Source organism: Neophocaena asiaeorientalis, unplaced genomic scaffold (genome assembly GCF_003031525.2).
Source record: "Neophocaena asiaeorientalis asiaeorientalis breed wild unplaced genomic scaffold, Neophocaena_asiaeorientalis_V1.1 scaffold39, whole genome shotgun sequence".
NCBI lineage: Eukaryota > Metazoa > Chordata > Mammalia > Artiodactyla > Phocoenidae > Neophocaena > Neophocaena asiaeorientalis.
The window spans coordinates 9,182,694-9,207,673 of NW_020175670.1; the positions used below are offsets into that span (position 1 = coordinate 9,182,694).

General features: G+C 36.5%; 1 protein-coding gene across 1 annotated transcript in view; it reads right to left on the reverse strand.

Moving 5' to 3' along the window:
• The window catches only part of DTHD1 (death domain containing 1), a 67,971-nt gene that overhangs the window by 23,280 nt on the left and 19,711 nt on the right, over nucleotides 1-24,980 (reverse strand). The window contains 3 exon segments of the mRNA XM_024731674.1: nucleotides 11,421-11,665; nucleotides 18,675-18,964; nucleotides 20,662-20,826. Of these exon segments, the coding sequence (XP_024587442.1) occupies nucleotides 11,421-11,665; nucleotides 18,675-18,964; nucleotides 20,662-20,826 (700 nt within the window).

The following is a 24,980-nucleotide window of genomic DNA, read 5'->3' on the forward strand; positions in this document are numbered from 1 at the left end:
TTTTTAGGAGGTCATAAAAAGAAATAATACATGAGTAATATGTATATAGTAAGCACTTAATTAGTAATTAACAATTAATTAGTAATTGTTCATTGACATGGCTGATATAGCTACAGGAGAAAAAAGATTTGTAGTTCATGAACTAGAAAATTGTTTGAATTAATGAACATCATTTTTTACTTATTAAATGTTACAATTTTAACAGAATATATCCAAATACATCAATTACCTATTTTTGTTACATTTTCCCAGACAGGAAAGAATGTATGTGCTTCCTTTATGAAAGAATTATTGAGGGCTTCCCTGGTGGCGCAGTGGTTGAGAGTCTGCCTGCCGATGCAGGGGACGCAGGTTCGTGCCCCGGTCCGGGAAGATCCCACATGCCGCGGAGTGGCTGGGCCCGTGAGCCATGGCTGCTGAGCCTGCGCGTCCAGAGCCTGTGCTCCGCAACGGGAGAGGCCACAACAGTGAGAGGCCCGCGTACCGCAAAAAAAAAAAAAAAAAAAAAAAAAGAATTATTAAAAGTCATATGACAAAACAAAACAGTGCACGGTTCTTGGTTTAGTTATACTGCCCACTGAGCAGAGAAAACCTTCCCTTTTATGGACAGAGGGTTAAGGAGGAGGGACAGAGATGGAGAAAGGGGAAGAGGGAGGGAAAGAGATGGGGGGAGAAGGACAAGGAAATGGAGGGAGAAGCAGAAGAGGAAGGAGAAGGAAAAGAGAAGGGAAAGGTTCTCTTCGGATTAAATCGGTGGGCAAAGCACTTTCCAAAAAAGAATGCAGTATCCTGTTACTGACTAAACCAGTTTTGCTCATTTTCTTCCTTTCACATGTCATGTACAATATAAAGTCTATTTTTCACTGACATGGTCAAAACTGTGTCTTTGAAGATCATTCTGATGGCTTAGAGGAAGTTTAGACTACAGGTAGGAAGGGCATGTCTGGGCAGCGCCAGGGGCGCCAGCATTGAAACACTGGGATGAGTGAGGAGGCTTTTAAAACTTTCACAGGTTAAAGAAATTGACATGATAACTCTACTTACCAAGATTCTAGTGACTTTCTTCTATAATTGGTAGGGGGTGGAGTATGAAGCAACATAGTATTGTAATTAACTCTTGTATAGAAAGCATGAAACTAACTTATTAAAAAATTTTTAATTACTATTTTAAATTCACTATTGTTATTTTAAATTCATCATTCCCCCCAACACACACAACCCTGATTTCTCTTACAGGTTTTCTAAGATCCATGCTTTTTCTAATCTGCTTTCTTAATAGTTACCAATAGCGTTAAAAGTTCCATTTCATTGTTGAACCTTAATATAATTTTGTAAACTATTACAACTAAAAAGCCTGGGTAGAATTGAAGTGCCTGTGAGTGTAAAAATTTTCAGTAGTGGGAAACTTCTCATTTATTTAATCAAGGTTGTTCTCTAGTAGTTAATATCGTTAGGGGAAAAAAAAATAATCAGATAGAAAAGAAAGTCAAGGGACTTCCCTGGAGGTCCAGTGGTTAAGGTTAAGACTCCATGCTTCCACTGCAGGGGGCGTGGGTTTAATTCCTGGTTGGGGAACTAAGATCCTGCATGCTGCGCAGTGCGGCCAAAAGAAAAAGAAGAAAGAAAGGAAAGTCAACCCTGGCAGGGCAGGGATATGGCAATGAAAGTCCAAAGTGGTAAGAAAGTGGTGATTCTGAAGAACTGCATGTCGCATCAGCCTCTGCATGCTTCCTCCCTTTGACACAGCAAGTTATTTAATGTGGTGAGAAAGTAAGTGTTGAAGCAGTATCATTCTTTACTAGAAATCACATGTCAGGAGTTCAGTTTAAAAAAAAAAGAGGAAGTTCAGGCTAAGCAAAACTTGGGTCAACAGCTGGCTTACGTAAATGTGAAGGTTATGTATGACTGGGATGCTGCAGCCTCAAACAGAGTCCACAGAAGCAGCCACCTGGAGCCCTTCTCTCCTTCAAAACAAAGCCTCTGAGCAGACAGGAAGAGTCAGCATTCAAAGGCAGCCACAACGCAAGCTGGTGCAAATAACGGAACAGCACAGACAGTCACCTATGTGACTTGATTTCAAAAGCACACACGCATGCCACTTCCTGCCACCTAAAATAATCTTTGACAGTTCTCTGAAACTTGCCTTGTTTCTGCCAAAGCACAAATAGACATAATGTGAACTGAATTGACTTGAATATTCTGTAAAATGAGGAAGTTTGAAGCATAACTTAGGAAAAATTTAGAGATAAATCATCCTTCTTTTCAGCCATACATTTTCACATGTATTGACTATGTGATCGTTTTCAGAAGATCATATTGAAATGTGAACTAACACCAGGACCCTCTTTGTCTCTCAAAGCTCACCCCTTTTCTCTGTCCCTCATGTGTGCATTCACTAGATAGTCTTCCTTCGAGTCCTTGATGAGAAGCTTATGCCCATTGCAGTCTGGGTGCTTGCCATTTGCCTCCCTGGGTGCTCTCCTGGCTGCACGAGCACACAGGTCTCTTGTCACTGTAACTCCTCAGCCCAGAAGACACCTCCACAGTGCAGCCCTTACTGGCCATCCCGTCTGTAAGTGTCCACTGTGAATTCTGTCTATCTGCTGGTGCTAATTTACTTTTCTTCTTGATGCTTCTTACGTCCCTCTTTAAACTTTTGGTATTTAACATGCAAGCTCTATTTATGAATTCACCCATGTAACAAACGTGTTGAGCACCTAACGTATGCCAGACATTATTCTAGGTCCTTGTGATTCATCGCTGAACAAAACAGATAAAGGTCCCTGCCCTCAAGGAACTTATGTCCTGGTTGTGGAGTGGAGGTGCTCCTATGAGAAACATAATGAATGAGGAAATACATGTTCAAAGATAAAAATGCTTTCGAAGAAAGAAAAAAATCAGAGCAGGGGCTTCCCTGGTGGCGCAGTGGTTGAGAGTCCGCCTGCCGATGCAGGGGACACAGGTTCGTGCTCCGGTCCGGGAAGATCCCATATGCCGCGGAGCAGCTGGGCCCGTGAGCCATGGCCGCTGAGCCTATGCGTCCGGAGCCCGTGCTCCGCAACGGGAGAGGCCACAACAGTGAGAGGCCCGCGTACCGCAAAAAACAAAAAAACAAAAAAACAAAAAAAAAAATCAGAGCAATTTAAGGAGGATAAGGAGTGTCAGGCTGTGTGTGTTGCAGCTGATTGCAATAAGAAATAGAATCAAGGTGGGCCTCAGAAGGAAGATGAAATTTGATCAAAGTGAAGGAGATGAAGGTGTTAGCCATGCAGATATCTGAAACCAAGTCATTGCAGGGTTTGGAGCAGAAGCAGGAGTTGGCTGATGGTTTAAAGGTTCACTCTGCCCTCTGAGTTGAGAGTAGTCTGTAGCGAGGCAAGGGAAGAATGAGACCATATACATAGGAACACCACTGTATGCCTGGCCCATGAAGACAAGAAGTGTTTGTTGAATGAATTAATATATGAATGAATGGAATATGGAGGCTGAAAAATAAGAGATCCTCACAAGCATGAAGTAATGGGCGATATCTTCACATCTTTGGGAAACAGACATAGTACATTAAGGTCACATCTTATAATTATTTGTATGTGAATATGTACGTGTTTATATCTATATACATATATATGAATATGTGCTGCTTGCCTTCTCTGTGGAAAACACTTTGAGTTTTGACAGATGCCTTCACCTGATTTATGCCACGTCCATAAATGTATGCATAGTGTGGTTTTCATTAATGCCAAGCTCCATATAATGTGACTACTTCCGTTTCCTGAAAAATAGCACATTCTAATACTGCCTAGCTGAGATGCCTTTTTTTTTTAAATTATGAACTTTATGGAAGAAGTCTGTTCTCATAAAAACAGAGGTCATGGTTTCAATTCCCATTTAGGTATGTTAGTTTTAAATGAGGAAAAAAATTTCTCCAGGCACAGATTCTTTCTCAAGGCCAAAATGCTACTTGTGAAAACTTACTTCAGGCATGAGAAAGGGCCAAAAGAGTGAATCCGGAAATCCCTATACAAACCAATATGGAGAGAAAAAAACAAACAAACAGGTGGCATACTGGCTATAGATTAATATACGAGAGGCAACAGACATTTAAAATGTAATGTTTTTTAAAAATGCCAATATAGTTCCAAGATGATAAATTTCAAAGTTGGACAACGTTAAGGTTTGAAAAAGTGTCTCATTTATCTAATAATTTACAAATAATTATCCAACGTGTACTATGCTTGGCACCGACAATACAAATTGAGCACAACAGTGGATGTGTTTGTATGGTTGATTGCACTAATTCCCAACCAAGGTAACATCACTCTCAAGGAGAGAAAATTTGCTCTTGGGCAAGACAAAAAAGCTTAAACTTTTAACATATAAAACATAGATATACATACAATGCATAAACAGACATACAGTCTAAAGATCCCTTAGGAAGGCAAAAACAAACAAAAAAAGGTTGAGAAGCACTTGTCTATTGGAAAGCTAGGGATTATGATAGAATAAGATAACTGCACTGATAGGAAAAGTGTAGAATGTTGTGGAAACACACACCAGGAACACCTAACTTGGTTTGAAGGGGAGGTCGGGAAAGGCTTCCAGGGAGAAGTCACACTTCAGCAGAGCTGTATGGGATGACCAGTAGGGACTGCTCAGGCAAGCAGGTGGAGAGTGTTGTTCTAGAATCAAAGCAGAGGAAGAGCTCATGCAAAAGATATGGACGATCACTAGCACAGACTTTCCTTGAGGAAAATCTATATAAACCCCTTAATTATATGGCTTGGCTAAGTTGGCTAATTAACTCACAATGTCAGATAGGCCACAGAGGAAACACTGCAAACTGAAAGTTGAATTTGGGTCACATTTTATACCTCAAGTGTGTCCTCTCTCACATAGGAGTCTTCCTTTCCATCATCCACCATCATCACAGTGAGACTTTCACCACTTCCTGCCAGAGAGTTCCAACAGCCCCCCTTACTTGTTTCCCTCTGCTCACCCCATACATCAGAACAACACAGCGATCTCAGGAAGTAAAGTGCTAAATCAAGCTACCAAGAGGTCACCCCTGATGTATCCTTTCTCTGCTCTCAAATATTCATGTTGATCCAGATCAGCTCCTTGGCCTGCCAGCTAAGTGTTTGAATAGCCAGGCTCTAAACCACTGATGTGAGAGAACTCAAGTATTCCTTTAAGTCAACAGTTCCTAAACTTTTAGAATCTAATGAACTCTATAGTCCTCCCCACATTCATCCAGTCACAAATATTTAGAGTGCCTACAATATGCCCAACACTGTTCTAATTACTGATGCTAGAGCCGGAATAGGGTAGACAAGGTCCTTAGCTCATGGGACTTGCTTTCTCAAGGAGGAAAGTCAAGTCGAAATTAAATAAACAAATAAATAAATCTAATAATTTCAATTGAAGATAAGCATTATGAAGTTTTAAAAGGGTCAGGAGTTAAAGAGTGACTTGAGATATGGAGATGGAGGAATAAGGATAAGGAGGTGATAGTTGAGCTGAGACCTGACTAATGAGAACCAGTTACATGACTATCTAAGGGAAGAGACCCCCAAACATAGGGAACAGCAAGGGCAAAGGTCCTAAGTTGGAAGTGAAAACTCTCAGAGGAAAAACCGATAGTGGGTATACACTGCCCTAGCTATACCGTTCTTAAAATATAATTTTCACTATCAGTGGTTTACTAGACTATGCTACCCTACACATGCCTCCCAAGAACTCCAGGATCTCCCCAAAACCAGCAAGTAAAGGGTTGATGTCTCTAGGACCCTGCTCAAATGGCTACTTTCAATGTGAACGACGAGAACCCATGTCCTATCATTTGTGAAATAATTTTAATATCACCTCTACACTAAAGCATGGTATACATGAAATTGTCATACAACTTCCTGGGAGAACCCGAATGTCCTAAAATCCATCCTGTATCCTTGACTAAGAATCCTAGTGTTATCTGCTAAAGAGGAAATAGCACACAGTGGTTGCCTATGTGTGAAGCAGATTTTCTGGGTATGAATCCCACTTCTGACACTTACTTAGTTACGGGTCCATGGGCAAGTTGCCTAAAATTTCTATGCCTCAGTTTCCTATAAAATGAGAACAGTGATAATGCTTCACATGATTTTTGTGAGGATTTAATGATACAGTGCATGGAAAGCATTTGAAAGATCTTTGGCACATTAGAAATTATTTTAATGGTGGTTATACGAATTCTGAATTCCTGCCTACCATCCCCCGTCAAATTCATTCCATTTCCTCAGCCCAACGTACATTTTTCTTCATTCCCAATGGCCAAATTTCTACAAACTTACAAAGCTCAGATAAAATGCCACAACCACCATGAAACTTCTATTGATTTTAGCTTCCAGAAAAACAATTTCCCTCCTCTGAATAACTATTTGTACACTGTTTATACCATTAGTCTAATTATTCACAATCTTACAAGGTGATTTTGTATACATGTTTTGCATACTCTGCTAGATTGTAAACAATTTTGAGCAATGATGTCCTATAGAAGTATAGTTTGAAACACATAATTTCAACTATTCTAGTTAGCCACATAAAAACTTTTTAAGTATATGAGATTAATTTTAATAATATATTTTGTTTAACTCCATAACCAAAATATTATAACTTACTATGAAATCATTATGAGCAAAATAACGAAATATTTTCTATCTTTTTGTACTAACTTTTTGAAATCCAATGTGTATTTGACACTTACGGTACATCTAAATTTGGACTAGCCATATTTCAAGTGCTCCATAGACACATGTGGGTAGTGGCTGCATCCAGGACAACATAGCTTTAGGGCATGTATTATCCTATATATCTCTCTATTTATCAGAATGCTCAGCATAGCACATTTCCTATTTCAGAAGTTCAATTAATATTTGTCAAATTAATGACTTACTTTACTAATTTATTCAAAATCAGTACAAGATCTAATCCCATAGAAAACATGTTTCTGCTATTCATAACACAAGTAAAACCATGTAAAACTACTTCTGGCTTTCTTTAAATGATAAAAAGTTTGTTCTTCCTCTGGAGTGATAACTTTTTCAGTTATATTTCTCATTAGAATGTAGTTTAGAAGTACAAGTCCTGGATCACTGAAAGAAACAGTACATACAACAATAAAATTATTTATTTTTTGTTTCACGTGTTGAGAGAATTCATTCCTACACTCCTGATAAGAATAAGAATTTTAGAAAAAAGTAATTAACTCTTTTTAAAAATTGAGGTAAAATTGGTATGTTATCAATACATTATATACGATTCAGGTGTACATTACAATTTGATATCTGTATACACTACAAAGTGAACAACACCAAAAATCTAGTTACCAATCATCACCATACAACTGACATCTTCAACCATTTTGTCCCCCAAACCCCCCTCCTCTCTGGTTGGTAATCACCAATCTGTTATCTGTATCTATGAGTTTGCTTTTGTTTTAGTTTGTTTGATCATTTTTTTGTATTTTAGATTCCACCGATGAGTGAAATCGCATGGTGTTTGTCTTTCTCTGTCTGACTTATTTCACTTAGCATTGTACCATAAAAGTTCAGCCATGTTATTGCACATCGCAAGATTTCATTCTTTCTATTGCTGAGTAGTATGCCATTGTGTATATGTACCACATCTTCCTTATCCATTCATCCATCAATGGACACTTAGGTTGTTTCCATAGCTTGGCTATTGTAAATAATACCGCAATGAAGATAGGGTGCATATATCTTTTCAAATTAGTATTTTTGTATTCTTTGGATAAATACCCAGAAGAGGAAGAGCTGAATCATATGGTAGTTGTATTTTTAATTTTTGAAGAATCTTCATACTGTTTTTCATAGTGGCTGGATCAATTTACCTTCCCACCAATTTACATTCCCACCAACCCCAAAGTGTATAAGGGTTCCCTTTTCTCCACATCCTCTCCAATACTTGCTATTTCTTATCTTTTTGATAATAGCTATTCTATACAAGAGGTTTGAGATGATATCTCATTTTGGTGCTGATTCTCATTTCCCTAATAACTAGTGATGTTGAATATCTTTTCATATGCCTATCAACCACCTGTATGTCTTTTTTGGAAAAGTGTCTATCTGGTTTCTCTGCCCACTGTCTAATTGAGTTGCTTCTGTATTTGTTGTGGTATTATATGCATTCTTTATATATTTTGGATATTAACCCCTTCTCAGATATATGATTTGTAAGTATTTTTTCTCATTCAGTAGGTTCAACTTTTATTTGGATGATGATTTCATTCACTATGAAGAAGCATTTTAGTTTGATGTAGTTGAATTTGTTTATTTTCATTTTTGTGTCCTGTGCCTTTGGAGTCAGATCTACAAAGACATTGCTAAGACCAATGTCAAGGAGGTTATACCTATGTTTTCCTCTAGGATTTTCTTGGTCTTTCACACAAGCCTTTAATCCATTGTGAGTTAATTGTTATGCATTGTGTAAGATACGGGTCTAGTTTCAGTCTTTTGCATGTGGATGTCCAGTTTTCCCAACATGATTTATGGAGGAGACTATCCTTTCTTTGTAGTATGTTCTTGGCTCCAATGTCATAATTTAATTGTCTATATGTATGGGTTTATTTCTGGCTTCTCAGTTCTGTTCCATTGATCTGTGTGTCTGTCCTTATACCATACTGTTTTGATTACTATAGCCTTGTAATATAGTTTGAATCACAGTGCTTGATCCCTCCAGCTTTGTTTTCATTCTCAAGATTGCTTTGGCTATTTGGGATCTTTTGTGTTTCCACACAAATTTTAAAATTATTTGTTCCAGGTCTATGAAAAATGCCTTTGGAATTTTGATAGGGATTGCATTAAACCTGTAGATTGCTTTAGTTAGTATGAACATTTTGACTATTTTAATTCTTCCAATCCATGAGCACAGGGTATTTTTCCATTTATTTGTATCTTCTCCAAATTCTTTTATCAATGTCTTACAATTTTTAGTGTATAGGCCTTTCACCTCCTTGGTTAAATTTATTACTGGCTTTTCTTTATACAATTGTAAATGGCATTGTTTTCTTAAATTCTCTTTCTGATAGTTCATTATTAGTGTATAGAAGTGCCACAGATTTATTTATATATTGATTTTGTATCCTGCAACTTTACTGAATTGATGAATTAGTTCCCACAGCTTTTGGTAGTATCTTTAGGGTTTTCTATATATATTATTATACCATCTGCAAATAGTGACAATTTTAAAATTTGGATTCCTTTTACTTATGTTTCTTGTCTAACTACTGTAGATAGGACCTTTAGTACTAAGTTAAATAAAAGTGGTAAGAGTGGGCATCCTTGTCATGTTCCTGATCTTAGTGTAAATGCTTTCAGCTTTTCACCATTGAGTATGATGTTTGCTGTAGGTTTGTCATGTATGGCATTTATTATATTGAGGTAACTTTTCTCTGTACCTGCTTTGTTGATAATTTTTATTATAAATGGATGTTGAATTTTGTCAAATTTTTTTTCTGCTTCTATTGAGATGATCATATCATTCTTATCCTTTATTTTGTTAATGTGGTATATAACACATTGATTGATTTGCAGATGTTGAACTATCCTTGCATCCTTGGGATAAATCCCATTTGATCCCGGTGTATGATTCTTTTCATGTATTGTTGGATTCACTTTGCTAACATCTTGTTGAGGATTTTTGCATCTACATTCATCAAGGATATTGGCCTGTAACTTTCTCTTTTTTGTGGCATCCTTGTTTGGTTTTGGTATCAGGGTAATATTGGCTTCATAAAAAAATTTTGGAAGCGTTCCCTCCTTTTCAATATTTTGGAAGAGTTTGAGAAGGATAGATAGTAAATATTCTTTTGAATGTTTGTTAGAATTCATCCATGAAGCTGTCTGGTCCTGGACTTTTGTTTGCTGGGAAGTTTTTGATCATTGTTTCAATCTCCTAACAAGAAATCCGTCTATTCAGATTTTCTATTTCTTCATGACTGAATCTTAGAAGATTTTTTTGTTTCTAGGAATTTATCCATTTCTTGTAGGTTGCCTAATTTGTTGGTATATAATTGTTTGTAGTAGTTTCTTATTATCTTTTTTTATTTTTGTGGTATCAGTTGTAACTTCTCCTCTAGATGTAACATTTATAAATATATATGCAGACAGTATAGGAGCACCAAAATAAATAAAGCAAATATTAACTGACCTAAAGGGAGAAATTGACAACAATACAGTAATAATAAGGGACGTTAATATTCCACTTATTTCAATGATAGATCATCCATACAGAAAATTAATAAGCAAACATCAACTTTAAACAACACATTAAACCAAATGAACCTAATAGATACATATATAGAGAAAGAACATTCCATCTAAAAGCAGCAGAATACACATTTTTCTTAAGTGCATGTGGACCATTCTCCAAATAGGTCACATGTTAGGTCACAAAATAAGTCTCCATAAATTCAAGGAGATTGTAATCCTGTCAAGCATCTTCTCCAAACAACAGTGACATGAAACTAGTAATCAACTAAAAGAAGAAACTGAGAAATTCACAAAAATGTGGAGATTAATCAACATGCTACTGAATAACCAATGAGTCATTAGGAATTTGAAGACAAAATCAAAAACTACATAGACAAATGAAAACAGAAACAGGACATACCAACATCTATGCTAAAGCAGTTCTAAGAGGAAAGTTCATGATGACACAGGCTTACTTCAAGAAACAAGAAAAATTGCAAATAAGCTAACTTTACACCTGAAAGAACTAGAAAAAGAAGAACAAAAAAGTCCATATTTAATCGAGGAAGGAAATAATAAAGGTTAGAATGGAAATAAATGAAATAGAGTCTGAAAAGACAGTATAAATGATCAATGAAACTAACAGTTGGTTCTTTGAAAAGATAAACAAAATTAACAAAACGTTAACTAGACTAACCAAAAAGAAAAAAAAAAGAACTCAAATAAACAAAATCAGAAATGAAAGAGTAATTAACTCTTAAAACAAACGTGCAAGATTTGGTAAGTCTCACTGAAAATATTTTGATGTCATTTTCCTTGTCACCACATGATTTTTCAAAAATTGTTGTGTTCTGAAAGGTATTCTATGTTTTTATAAATGATTTTTTTTAGTTACTCAGAATCAGTTACAGAAAATGAATGACATTTTTTCAATAGTCATTAACAATATACTGTCAGGACCAGACCAATTTGAATTGTTCCTATTACAAAGTTGATATGGAAGAAAGTAGAAATCCTGACATGCATTCTGTCACTCTTGTAGCTTATCCTTCCTTATCAACATTATTCCTATCTTTCCTTTCAACCATAAGTATCCGTATTTATGCAGTATTGAATTTGGTAGAGAATGATAGAGAATTAACAAAATACAGTAATTAGGGAAGTAAAATGACTCACCTTTGGCAATTTCAATGGTAATTTGCAAATTGGCAACTGATAATTGTTTTCGTTAAGTATAAGAGATTGATCCAAGTTGTGGACTATCTTTACTTTAGGTACTTTATAAACTACAATGGTACCCTTATAATGAAGGCAGCTATAGTTTCCAAATTCATCCACCTCTTTGATTTGGAGTTCCAGTCTAGGTTTCCTTTGTAAATGAAAAATAAACTTGTAGTCTTTTCCATAATCCTTCCCATTGCCTAAATAGAAGTAAAATGCATTTGTTACTATTAATATATAGCACTTTTTTAACTTATTTTTTAAAAATCCGAATAATCATTCATTTTTAAAAATTTGTCTTTTTTATGTCAATACCTCTTGTCAAAACATAACCTAATAAACCAGCACTAGGCTGAGACTGTATAAATTACTAAAATGATTCTCATCTATACTTGGACCAGGTGCTCTCTGGCTGCTTCTAGGTCTAATAATCTTTGATTTTCTTTTTCTTTTTTTATGCATTTGTGGGAGTCATCATTGATCTGATTTTCTTTTTCTATTCCATTTTGCTACAACAAGAAACCATTGGAAATACTCATCTCTTTCTCTACTTAGAAAATTATTTTCACTTTTTAAGAATGATATTTTTCCTTTCACTTAACTATTCATATCACGTTGCACACTATCACGACCTCACAACAGACATTCTAGAACTGTGCTCTCCTATACGGTAGCCACTAGCAAAATGTGGCTTTTAAAATTAAAGTTAAAACTAATTAAGTTCAAAAATTCAACTTTTTAGGTGCTCTAGCCACATTTCGAATGTTCAATAGCCACGTCTGTCTAGTAGCTACCATACGGGAGAGTACACATATAAAACATTTTCACCATGCAGAAATACAGTGCTGTTCTAGAACTTCCAAATGGAATGAATAGTTTCTAGATTTAATAGTTACTGAAATTTCTATTAAAACCTGGTGAATTCTCCCCAAACAAGCATATGTAAAAGTCTTCTCAACTGTCCACTGAAAATAATGAAGCTTCAGTGAACATAACATTTCACTCTTGGGGGTTTTACCATGACAGTCAGGATATTTCACCTTCTCATTGCAACAGTAAAACAGACACTGCGGTATTCGTAAGGCAAGTGTGCATTACCCTTAGCAAAATTTAAAAGTAAGCTGTAACGTAGCAGTTATGTTTCTGACATAAAGATCTAGATCCATGTTCAGCCTCTAATATTTACCTACGCCGTAATATTTATCCACTTCTTGCACATCTCTGAACTTCTTGGAGCCTTAACTTCCTTACCTTTAAAACGAGAAATAAAACTAACGTCCTAGGATTGTTCTGGGAATGAAATGAGGGAGTATGGATAGAATGATTGGCACAGGGCCTGGCACATAATAAAGGCTCAGTAAATAATAGCAATGACAGCAAGTGAGAAGAACGAAGACGGATTCTTACATTGTTTTGAATTTGTATGACAAAAACCAACCCACTTAAAATTTTTAAAAGACTGTCAATATGAAGCTTTTATATCTAAGTTGCAACTTTCTGCTGCTCTCAGAGGCCTGAAAGTTGACTGCCCAGAGCTTTCTCTTTCTCTCTCTTTCTCTTATGGGAAACTTTCCCTCTTGCATTCTGTGAGAGATGTAAATGACACTAATACTTTTCTCCTTGTTTTGACTGCTAGAGGTCATTTTGGTGAATTTCTAAAGCACAATTAAATCTAGAATTAGAATAACTCCAGGTTATGGAAGGTATAGGAGTATGTCCCTTTGCTTAAGTCTACATTTTGGAAGCAACCTGGCTCCTTGAACAAAACAGATTCCTAGGACATCCTAGGACAGGCATGACTAGCCCGGGTTTGCTTTAAAAGTTTCATTCTAGTAAGAAAGAAAAAGAAAGGGAAAAAGAAAAAAAAAGATAAATTATTTGGAGTCACTGAAATATCATCTAGTAAATAGTAAATTAGAGTTTCTAGATCACTGTGGGAATACTTAGCAAACTTCTACTTCCATGCCACTAGAGTACTACCAAAAAAATGTTGCTACTTTTGTCCCAACAGAATGTAATTTAGTAAATTTCTCCTTCCACCCCTTGAATGATGCTCCCTGCCAGGTATACAATTACTCATAAAGGATAATGTATGTAAGTATATAAAGATTGGAGGATGAGGCGTAGTCACATTGGTTCTACCTATTTCTAAAACTTATCTACCTCGAATTGCCAGTTAATTTAAAAAAATAAAGATTTGTAATGTAAATCTCTAAGAATCACATTTATATATGAAATAAGGATGAAATTATTGAGGATTTACTAGTAATAAATAGCATGATCTTAGTGTTATCAAAGAAAGTATTATGTAGACTTAAGTTGGAATTTCATTGTTGCTAAGACGTAACACTATATTTTGAAGACCCTTTGTCACAGAAAAAAACAGAACCAAAAAAAGAACAAATAGCACAAAGAAATTGCATTATTTTATTTTTTTCTCCCACTCTGGCATATTTAGAGAAGTAAAACCAAAAGTCACTCATTAAATACCAAAATTACGAAAGCAATCATTAGTTGACATTTTGAGAACCTCTTTCTCGTCAATGTATTATGTACATAGTTCCTAGCAGGGATAGTAGGATAGGAGCTATACAATAAATATTTGTCATTGAAAGAACTAAATAATTTATTTATATTTTGTGAGTTACTAGATATTTTTTATAGCAATGTATTTTCTTCTCAATAATGCATATTGGAATATTTTTCATTGAAGACATAGGAAGTACAAACATAGACCTATATGCTTTTGCTTAGAAAAGTCACATGAAGAAGTGGCATGCTACCAACACAGAGAACCAGAATACTCTCATGAGAACCACTGGCTCAGGATATTTCTGTGTCCTAACACATCTCCACCAGTTCTAGGTACTTTCACCATAAGCATCTTTGCTGTAGACATCTTTGCCACAAGCCTTTTTTCCACCACATTTTTGCCATATAACTATCTGGCCATAAGGCAATTTTGCTGTAAAAGATAAAATAACTGGTTAACAGTTTGGTTTGACATATACAACAAAAAAATCATGACAGGTGACGATGTTTTACCCCACGAATTGGTTTCTTATTTCGAAACACACTACACTGGGGGAGAAAGAGGCTGAGACTGAGAGCCTGGCAGGCCCAGAGTTGAACCCACATTTCCCATAGAACTTTGGAACATCTGTGAAGAGACATGTGACAATATGCAAAGGACAAACAGTGTAGAAGGTTTTGCAATGCAACACAAAGCTCAGTTACAAGTGTGCATCCTAGTATATGGAAACTGATACCTCTCTCAGTGAAGGATGAAGTTTTAGTGAATAAGAAAAAGTGCGATGCCAAACAGAAAGATGAATAAACAAGTAAAAAAAAAATGTATAAAATACTATGAACAAAAGACTTGGAAGACAAGTGCTTAGGTACAACCCACAAAATAAAATCAGTTATCTGTGCAGCATTGTCATGAATCTACACACATTTTAACTGTATTTAAATATTTTGTGTTGCAGTAAAGTCTTTATAATTTTGTTATTCATTATTCATGTTTCATTATGTGCTTTTAAATGTCCCTCTTTTATTTTTTACCATTATACCTTTTATGGCAAAATTGCCTTATGGCTAATTAGTTATGCAGTAAAAATACTTGCGGCAAAGATGTCTATGGCAAAGATGCTTATGGTGAAAATACCAGAAACAATTTCTAATACCTTTGCCTCTAGGCCTCCATCAACCCTTGCGTGATTCATTGCAATGGCTCATTAACCTGTCTCCCTGCTGCTACACTTGCCTTATACCATCTAATCTCAACACAGATATAATCTGACCCAGATCACGTGACGGCCCTGTTGAAAACCCTTCTTGGCTTCCCACTTCATTTCAAATAAAAGGCAAAGTCTTGAAATGGCCTTCAAGGCATGACCAGTGCCTACCTCATCTCCTCCAACTCTCCTCTCCCTCCCTCTCATCCAGCCATCCCAGCCTCCTTGCCCTGCCTGGGACAAATTCTCCTGGGATAGGATTATGGCTTGCTCTCTCATCTTCAAGTCTCTGCTGAAATGGCACTTTCTCTGACGAGTCTATTTAAAATTGCAAATCTGCCACTCTCTCTGAGACTTTCTATTCCCTTTCCTTTATTCTTCTGTAAGGAACTTTCGACCTCATTAAGCTGTACATTTTATTATTTATTTGCTTCTTCTGTGTGTCTCTCCAGTAAAATATAATGTACATAAGGACAGGGAATCTTTGTTAAATGAGTAAAAGGAAGGTCATTCTAACATTCTAACATGTGTGTCTGGGAAAACTATTTCTCTGGGCCAAAGGGCATTTGGGGTAACTTGGACACACACAGACCTCTTTGGGGCATTACTCGATGTTATGAGTGGTGCTAAGGTGTCATTATATAAAATTCTGTCTGCCCGTTTCCTAGCACTTTATGAATTTTCTGAACACTGAGGGCTTAGATGTGATGCAATAGAAAGCTTAAGTGCTGAATCAACAGCTCTAACCTAGAGAGAGAAAGAAGATTCTAGCTGTGTCCAGAAGAATTCTGAAGGCCAATATAAAAACCAAAGGAACACCTATCTTATTTTCTCTTAGACGTAGAAATTATCTCCATGTCCCAAGGTCCTCAGTCAAAAGAACCATCTGTATTTTATATAAGGAATATAGAGATTTTGATATTTCTCAGAGGGCAGTCATCTAAATTTATTAATTAAAGTTTTAAATACTTTTAATCACGTAATACTATAATGTTAAGGTTGTTCCAAAGCTTTTGTCTTCATTCTTCAAACAAATACTTCTTCTAGCTTTTAGGCAGCTCCCTAAAATAAAGCAGGCCCACCAATAAAACAGGCCCTCCTTCCATGGCACTATAGTCAGAGACACTGACATTGATCAAACAATTAAAAAATAAATAGAAGATTATATCTATGACCATGTCCACTAAGAGAATTACATAAGGATCTGAATAAGTAAAATAAGAACAGAGGTAATCAGGAAAGATAGGAAAAGCTTCTCTAAACATGATCGTTATAAGTGAGATAGGAAAATACAGTAGGAGATGACTAGAGAAGACGGTGGGGATGGATTGAGGGGAGGACCTCCAGGCAGACAACCTCTGGCAGTCTGTATCTGAGATTCACAGAGGCTACCACAGGCCCTGATGGAAGGATCAGGTATCAATTCTTTACTGAGGGTCTTGCTCCTCTTAGATGGAGAAAATCCAGTGAAGCTCCAGATCTGGCCATAAGTCTCTAGAAAAGGCAAAGGAGAAAGGATCCTGGCATCCTGACTGACTCATTTTCTTTGAGTGGAGAGGAGTTCTTCATTCCTATATGGAGGGACTGCACACATGCTGCCTGTCTCCAGGCACTCTTATTTTAGCATATACTCCCTATTCCCCATTATAGGCAATAGTACACTCAACCGTTGCCTATGAGAAGCACAGTAACTCTCTCCTGTTTGGAGCAGGAGGTAAACACAGCTGCTGTCCCAAGTACTACAGGAAGTCATTTGCATCACTAGTTTTGGTGGGACACTTCCAGGTTTTGACTCTCTCTTCTTAGAGGGATTATCCTAGCATAGTTTCTATTCCGGAAGCCAAGTAGGAAGGGATATCTTCCACCCTTCCTTCCTCTCCTCCCCCTTCCCCTTTTTGTGACACTCTGTCACTCACTCCATAGGTCCCATCAGCTGGCTCAGATGGCTGAGACTCTGCATGCGAAAGTGGAAGACATACTTCAAATTGGGACATTTTGAATCTCACTTATTTCTGAGATACCAAAAACAGGGCAGCCTCAGCTTTAAACCACATCGTTTTTGAAGTCACAGAGAGCAAAGAGCCAGTGGAGCTTAGAGTAATTTCCAGAATTAGAGAGAAAATAGGCACCATTTAAATATCAATGAGATCTATATTAATTTATAAGTAAACAGAGACTCTTACTTCAAGTCAAGTCTATCACAGGACTCCGGGGCCAGAAATTCCCACAGAACCCATTCTTGAATTTCCCCCATACCTCATCTTTACATGCATGCTGTTTGATATTATTCTGCCTCAAGGAAAGGAGTTAGAAAGGAAAAGGGGTTGAATCAATAAAAAAGAAATGGCTGTGAGGGCAACTCCCCTAAAGCTCTTTTTCTATCTTCTCTCACACAGCTGTTTTCTCTCTGTTCTTCTTTTTCTTCCTTTTCTCTTTCCCTCCTTTTATCTCTTCTGTCTCACCCATTCCCTCACTTCTCCCACGTCTCCTGCCACCTCTCATAGTCACTCACCCTGTTTGTCTTCCTCAGCATCATCATATATATTCATTCATTCACTACATATTTATTGAAAGCCCTTGATATACCAGGCACTATTCTAGGCTCAAGGGTACACAGCAAGAAAGACACGGTCACTGCCCTAATGGAATTTACATTCCAGTGAAGAACATAAATATAAGAATGAAAAGTATATAAACAAATAAATAAGTAAAGTAATTTCAAGTTGTGGTAAGATTTATAATGGAAATAAAAGATCACTAGATAAATATAAAGATAAGAGGTAAGCAGGGGTATGTCATCTGGAGCTGAAGTTCTTAACCACTTTTGTGCCATGGTCCCTTTTGGACTTTGGTGAAGCTTATTGATTCCTTCCCAGCGTAGTCTTTTAAATATATAAAATAACATAACTGGAATTATAAATAATACAGTTACGCTGGAATATAGTCTATCCACACGTCTCTTGGGAGTCCACTGACCTCACGTTAGATTCTTTGTAGGACAACATAGAGTTTGGGTATTATTTAAAGTGGAATAGGAGGTAATTACAAAGTTTTAATCAGGGAAGTAATAAAGTATGACTCATTTTTAAAAGATCACTGTTATTACTTTATGGAAATATTGATACATTCCATTTCACATGGCTAATAGTGAAAACAGAGGAATATTTACGAGGCAACTACACTGGTGTAGGAAAGAGATGATCCTAGCTTGAACGCAGCTATACAAATTATGGAGAAGATTATTTCTAAAAATGTCACTTAGGGTCTTCCCATTAAGGAATGTGCATGCTCTAAAAAGAGAAGAAGCAGACTGGAAAGAAAGAAGTAAATAAGTCCTTTTTCTCTACCTACTTTTCCAAAGCTTCCCCTCAGTTCTGTGAAGATTTCCTTAGTAAAACATGTTTAGTGGACTCCTTCTGAAGCTTGTGGCTGATAGCCCATAGCATATGCAAAAAGATTTCTTGATACTTACTTGAAGCAAATATGTTTCCAGTAAACCTTAAAAGGAGTTGTTCTCCTTCTTTCACTTGGAAACGGCGAGATGGCTCTGGAGGACCACTAGACGCTTCCAAGCGCAAGTTCCTAAGCACCTGATGTAAATCTTTAGAAGGCACCACTAAAATGACGATTCTATGTGGGTTGTCTTTCTGGTGATAAAGTACAATGCAAACAGTGATGCTGAGCATGGCTTCCTCCAAAGACTTCACAGAAGAAACCAAATGGCTATTGTCCACAATGGAAGACGGGTGAAGCACTATAAACCTGCATGGAAGAAAGAAGGAGTAACCTGAGGGAAACAGCCAGCTTCAAAAATATCAAGAATAACTAATAACACCCCCAAAAAGCCATTATTAACCAAACCTCCTTTAAAAATCAAGCATTCTGATGACTAATTGATTAAATTCATGAATGACTTGAATGAAACTCTTGGCAGTCAGGAAACCAGCTTAAATCAAGTTCTAAAACAGGTGCCCATAAACAGAGAAGTCATCCAGCCTCAGCTTAGCTCTAAATATGGCAGCATATTTTAAATTATATTTTAACTAGCGTTACCAAAGAGTATTACTTCAAAAAGAGAAAGATGATCCAGATAATCTGTTTACTATCAATAGGACACAAAATATATGTCATTATTAAGTGGAGATTGAAATATTCATCTCTGTCACTGTGTGATAAGAGTTGTTATGGTGGACCCTGTATGGGTTGAATTGTGTCCCCTCTACCCAAATCCTGTGTTGGAGGCCAAATTCCCAGTACCTCAGAATGCAACCTTATTTGAAGATATGGTCTTTACAGAGGTAATCAAATCAGTGTGAGGTCATTAGAGTACACCCTAATCCAGTATGTCTGGTGTCATAAAAAATAAATTTGGACACAAATATACATACAGAGAGAACGCCATGTGAACATGAAATGAGCCATCTATAAGCCAAGGAAAGAGGCCTGGGACAGATCCTTCAGAGTCCTCAGAAGGAATAAACCTTGCTAACACCTTGATTTTGGACTTCTAGCATCCAGAAATGTAAGAATACATTTCTGTTGTTTAAGCCACTGAGTTTGTGATACTTTATGATGGCAGCTTAGCAAACTAATTCAAATCCCTCTTCCTGGTCTGGCCCACCTGTTGCCCAACTGTTCTCCAGAAAATTGCTCTATAAGAGCCCCCTCCCCCAGAACAGCACCACATCCACAGACAAAGACTAACTGATACAAGAGTGTAGAGCCAGCCTCCTTGGAACTCACGCTTCAGAGCTCCCCTGAGGTATCAGGCTGAGGTAAAACTTCAGCTCAAGCCATAATTTCTCCCATTTCTTCCCTTACCCTCCCTGCTTTCTTTCATCACTCTACAGGAGTCCCCTGAGAGCCCTCTCTCAAAGAATCACTTGCATTCTCATCTTAGACTCTTTTTCTAGGGAACTGACCCAAGACAATTATAGATGTAAGTTCTTCCTTTATGAGATAAAGGCTATCTTCGGACATGTGATTGCCCTGTCTTTATGAGTGTCTACTTCTCAGGAACCTTAACATGTCTAACTCTTCTCATAATGAGCTGTCTAGAAAACATGGAAATGAGAAAGCAAAATGAGGACACTGGAATAACAAATTCAGTTTATATATACATAGGAGATAAGCATAATATGAATGGTTAATTACTATCTCCATGAAATTTCAGAAATGAAGGTGCTATTTTAAAACTATTTTGGAGTTAGAAGAAAGCTGTAAAAATAAATTTAAGTTAAGAGTGGTTTCCAACAGCACCTATTAAACTATCGTGAATGAAATTACTGATAGGATATTCATGTCAGGCCTAGTTTGCATTTTAAGCACGCCCTAAAGGACTATTCATATTTCCATTTGAGGAATAAAAGGTCTAATCCTATGATTCTACTTCTGTAAACATCAATTACGAACCATCAGGATATAATATCATCAATATTTTTTGTTTACTGTTGTATTACCTCTCTAAATGTTCACACAATTCAAATGATATCAAGCCACTTTGCACGGTTCTCACCACGACACCATCAAGCACAAACCAACCACTGTCTCGGCTTCTGAATCCCAATAATTTCAAAGATTCACAAGCATTGTTCCCAGGTTTTCTTATGGAAGTGCTTTTTGTCCTATAATCCGGAAGCAGAAGAGAAACTGGTAAAATTTGTGTAGCATAAATCATATTTAATGCATTCATTCTTTCATTAAGCGAATAATCCAATAACAATTCATTAAGTAAATGTTGTGTGCCAGTAATTATGCTGTGCACCAGGAACATAAAGATAAGGTATATATTGCCCTTGCTTGACAGAAGCTCACAGTATTACAATATTAAACAATCACAGGACAAGGTGATCTGTGTGGTAATGAAGAGAATGTACAGGGTGGTTTAACAGCAGAAGGAAGGTGTTCAGGAAAGCTTGCAAAGTGAAAATGCTAGTATTGAAGATGAGCTTTGGAGAATGAGAAACATTTTACTACTGGCAAAAGAGTTAAGGGAATATCCCAAGTCAATAAATTCACTGATGTAAACGGATGCTTTAGGATAGCCAAGTTTCGTGGTATAGCAACCATAGACTCTGGAGCAATACTGCCTAATTCCAAAATCTGAGTGGCTCTGCCTCTTATTAACTGTATGACCATGAACAAGTTATTTGACCTCCCTATATTTCAGTCTTCTTATCTGTAATATGAGTGTAATAATACTATCCCCCTCATGGGATTAAATGAGTTAAAATTTGTAAAGCACTTAAAATTGTAGTAAGGATAAATGGTATTGATATTCTCACCCTAATTCCTACAGCAGACATGGCCAATTAGCTTTCTTGTACAATTCTCCTTGCTAACTTGCCCCACCCCAAAGCCTTAAAAGAGACAGCTGTATATACTATGTGATACTTTCTCCCAACCAGAGCTGATTTCGCTAACACTAGATCAACTTCCAACACCCAGCCAATTTGATTTCTTTCTTTGAAATTTGACTAAGAAAAAGGCCCAGAGATTGTAACTTATTGTCCTTTGGCTGTAGTGCCCTGAGCTATGAATATGAATAAGCAGAGAGATTATTAAGAAAGGAAAAACAGAGCAGATGCTAGGAGAGAAAAGGAAAAACACAAGGTGAAAGAATTAGGGTAATTTTAGAGATGGAGAAAGCAGAGAGTACCTATTGTAGCCTTACAATAAACTCTTCTTAAATTCACTTAAATGGGTATGTTAAGTGGGTATTCACTTAAAAGCTACAGAAAGAAAAATACTTGATACTGAACATCTTGCTGGAAAAAGGAAAACAAAACCTGGTCTAATGCTGCTAAAACCCACAAGGCGGACAGAACCGTTCTAGCTAGGTACTAAAGAATGATGATGTAAGTGTGAATCCCACATCTTTATTTGTGAATAGAATTAGTTACGGGTTTAAAACCACTTTAGTTTCACAGGTTTAGCTGTCCTATAAATTAGGAACTGAACTAGATTTAAAATGTCTACTTTGAAAACTTTAGACTGTGTTGATCAACCAGATTAAAATCAAGAGGATAGGGGAAAATATAACAGTTTTTGGCTTTTGGTTTATACAAATATGGTAAAATTTTTAACACTTGGAAGGTAATAATCTATTAACACAGGAAGATATACTCATACTGAATCCACAACTTTGGTCATTTACTAGAAATTGACTTAATTATATGTAATATATTTTTTTTCTGATAATAACTCCTACTTTTTTCCTAATAATAGTCTGTTTTCTGTGAAAACCTACATGTTTTCAGCTACAGTGGGGCTGACCCTACTCCCAGGTCTAGGTGGGTATATGACCTGAGCCAATTAGTACATTTGGCATTCATCAATGTTGTTTTCAAAATACCCAGTTTCCCCCTACCATTCTGAGCTCATGATGGAGTTTCACTTCCTTGTCCCCTGTGGTTGAGTGGGGCCATGTAACTTGTTCTGGTTAATGAATAGTGAACAAGGTCATTCTGTCATTTCCAGGCTAAGCATTTAATTACTAGTGTGGGTCTATCCAAAAGTCTTTCTTCTGCCACCATGACAGCAACCAAACAGTGGCTGCCCTTCAGCTTAAGTCTAGGAGTGAGACGACCAAGCCTGTCTTTGATGAATCAGGTTTGTGTTACCATGCCATAAACTAGGCTAGCCTGCCTTGTACAGCACATCTTCCTTTTGGTCTTAGTGATCTGTTCAGTGATGGGTTTGTGACAGATTTGGAGTAAGAATAAGAGCCAGGGCTTTTATGTATACTCATGGGGAAAAGAAGTTTCCTCTTTTCTGCTGAACTTGGAGTTTTGAAGACATAGCAATATTACCAGCATGAGGAATAAGCATGTTGGAGGATGGAAGTGACACAGAGGAAGCAGAAAGAGAAGAGAGACTGGGTTTTTCCTGGTCCAAGAGAAATATTAAAATAAAAATATCCCCAGATTTGTAATTTATGTGGACCAAAGAATTCCTTTTTTCTTAAGCACTTTGGGTTTGTTTTTCTGTCACTTAAAATCAAAAAAGTCCTTAATGATATTAAGGTCAAATTTAAACTATTTTTTTTCCAGTTGAGATATAATTGACATGTAACTTTGTGCAAGTTTAATATGTACAATGTGACGATTTGATACTTGTATATACAATGTGATGATTTGATCCTTGTATATATTGAAACTTATTACCACAGTTAGGTGAGTTAGCACATCTATCACCTAAAATTTAGACTTTAATATGATAATAGATACAACTCATATTGAAATTAAATAATTTAGTGGCATCCTTATTTATCCCAGCTGTTCTTAACAGCACTGCAACTAAACACTTTTTTTTTTAATACATACTATTAGCAAACTTTGACAACTAGTATTGCCAGGCAGTGAATAGCCCTTGATTATACTCCACAAAAGATGACAGTTTGATATACTAATAGTTCCATAAAACATAATCAACCTTTATTAAATCAACTTGTTTATTCAAGAATAACTGACTTTGCTATTTCTTTAGTTCAAGGCTCTTTTAATGTCCAAAATTCCAGGCATTAAGGGAATTGTGATTGGCCCATTTGGGGTCAAATATTCAAAAATAATGAACAGGAACATTGAAGAACATGGAAGCTCCTTTAGATCCACTAGGATAGAAAATATAATTTCCAGAATTTCTGGTATAATTACCCAGAAATAAAATAGTAGTGTAGACAAACCATCAAGTGTCTTCCCCAGGCTGCCTTTTTCAAGTCTAAGAGTGTCCTGATGCATCATTCCCAGGTACAGGCCATAGTGCCACACAATTAAGATTTTTCCCTGAGATAAAAAAGGTTGTTCCAAGGTACCTCAATATTTTGTCTCTGCAAGTAGAAATAGACACTACAGGGAACTTTTCAAGGGTAGCTTCTTTTCTTGTTTTTTAGACTATATATTATTAAATTTTTATTGTTGCTTTATAATGTTATGTTATTTTCTACTGTACAGCAAAGTGAATCAGCTGTACGTATACATATATCCCCTCTTTTTTGGATTTCCTTCCCATTTAGGTCACCACAGAGCACTCAGTAGAGTTCCCTGTGCTATAGAGTAGGCTCTCATTAGTTATATATTTTATACATGGTATCAGTAGTGTATACATGTCAATCCAAATCTCCCATTTCATCCCACACCCCCTTCCCCCTTGGCATCCATACATTTGTGCTCTACATCTGTGTCTATTTCTGCTTTGTAAATAGGATCTCTGTACCTTCCTCTCAATTTTGCTGTGAACCTGAAACTGCACTAAAAATAGTCTAAACCACTAATCCATCTCACTGATGACGTATGATATGGATCATCTTTTCAGATGCTTATCTGCCAACTGTACATCTACTTTGGTGAGGTATCTGTTAAGGTTTTTGGCCTATTTTTGAATCAGGTCTTTGTTTTTTTATTGTCAAATCTTAGGAGTTCTTTGTAAAGTTTGGATAAGAGTCCTTTATCAGATGTGTCTTTTGCAAATATTTTCTCCCAGTTTGTGGCTCACCTTCTCATTCTCTTGACATTGTCTTCCCTGGAGCAGAAGTTTCTAATTTTATGAAGTCCAGCATATCAATCATTTATTTCATGGACTACACCTTTGATGTTGTATCTAAAAAGTCATTGCCATACCCAAGATCATTTAGATTTTCACCTATATTATCTTCTAGGAGTTTTATAGTTTTCTGTTTTACATTTATGTCTACATTCTACTTTGAGTTAACTTTTGTGAAGGGTATAAGATTTGTGTATAGATTCTTTTTTTTTTTTTTTTTTTTTCTTGTGGGTTTTTT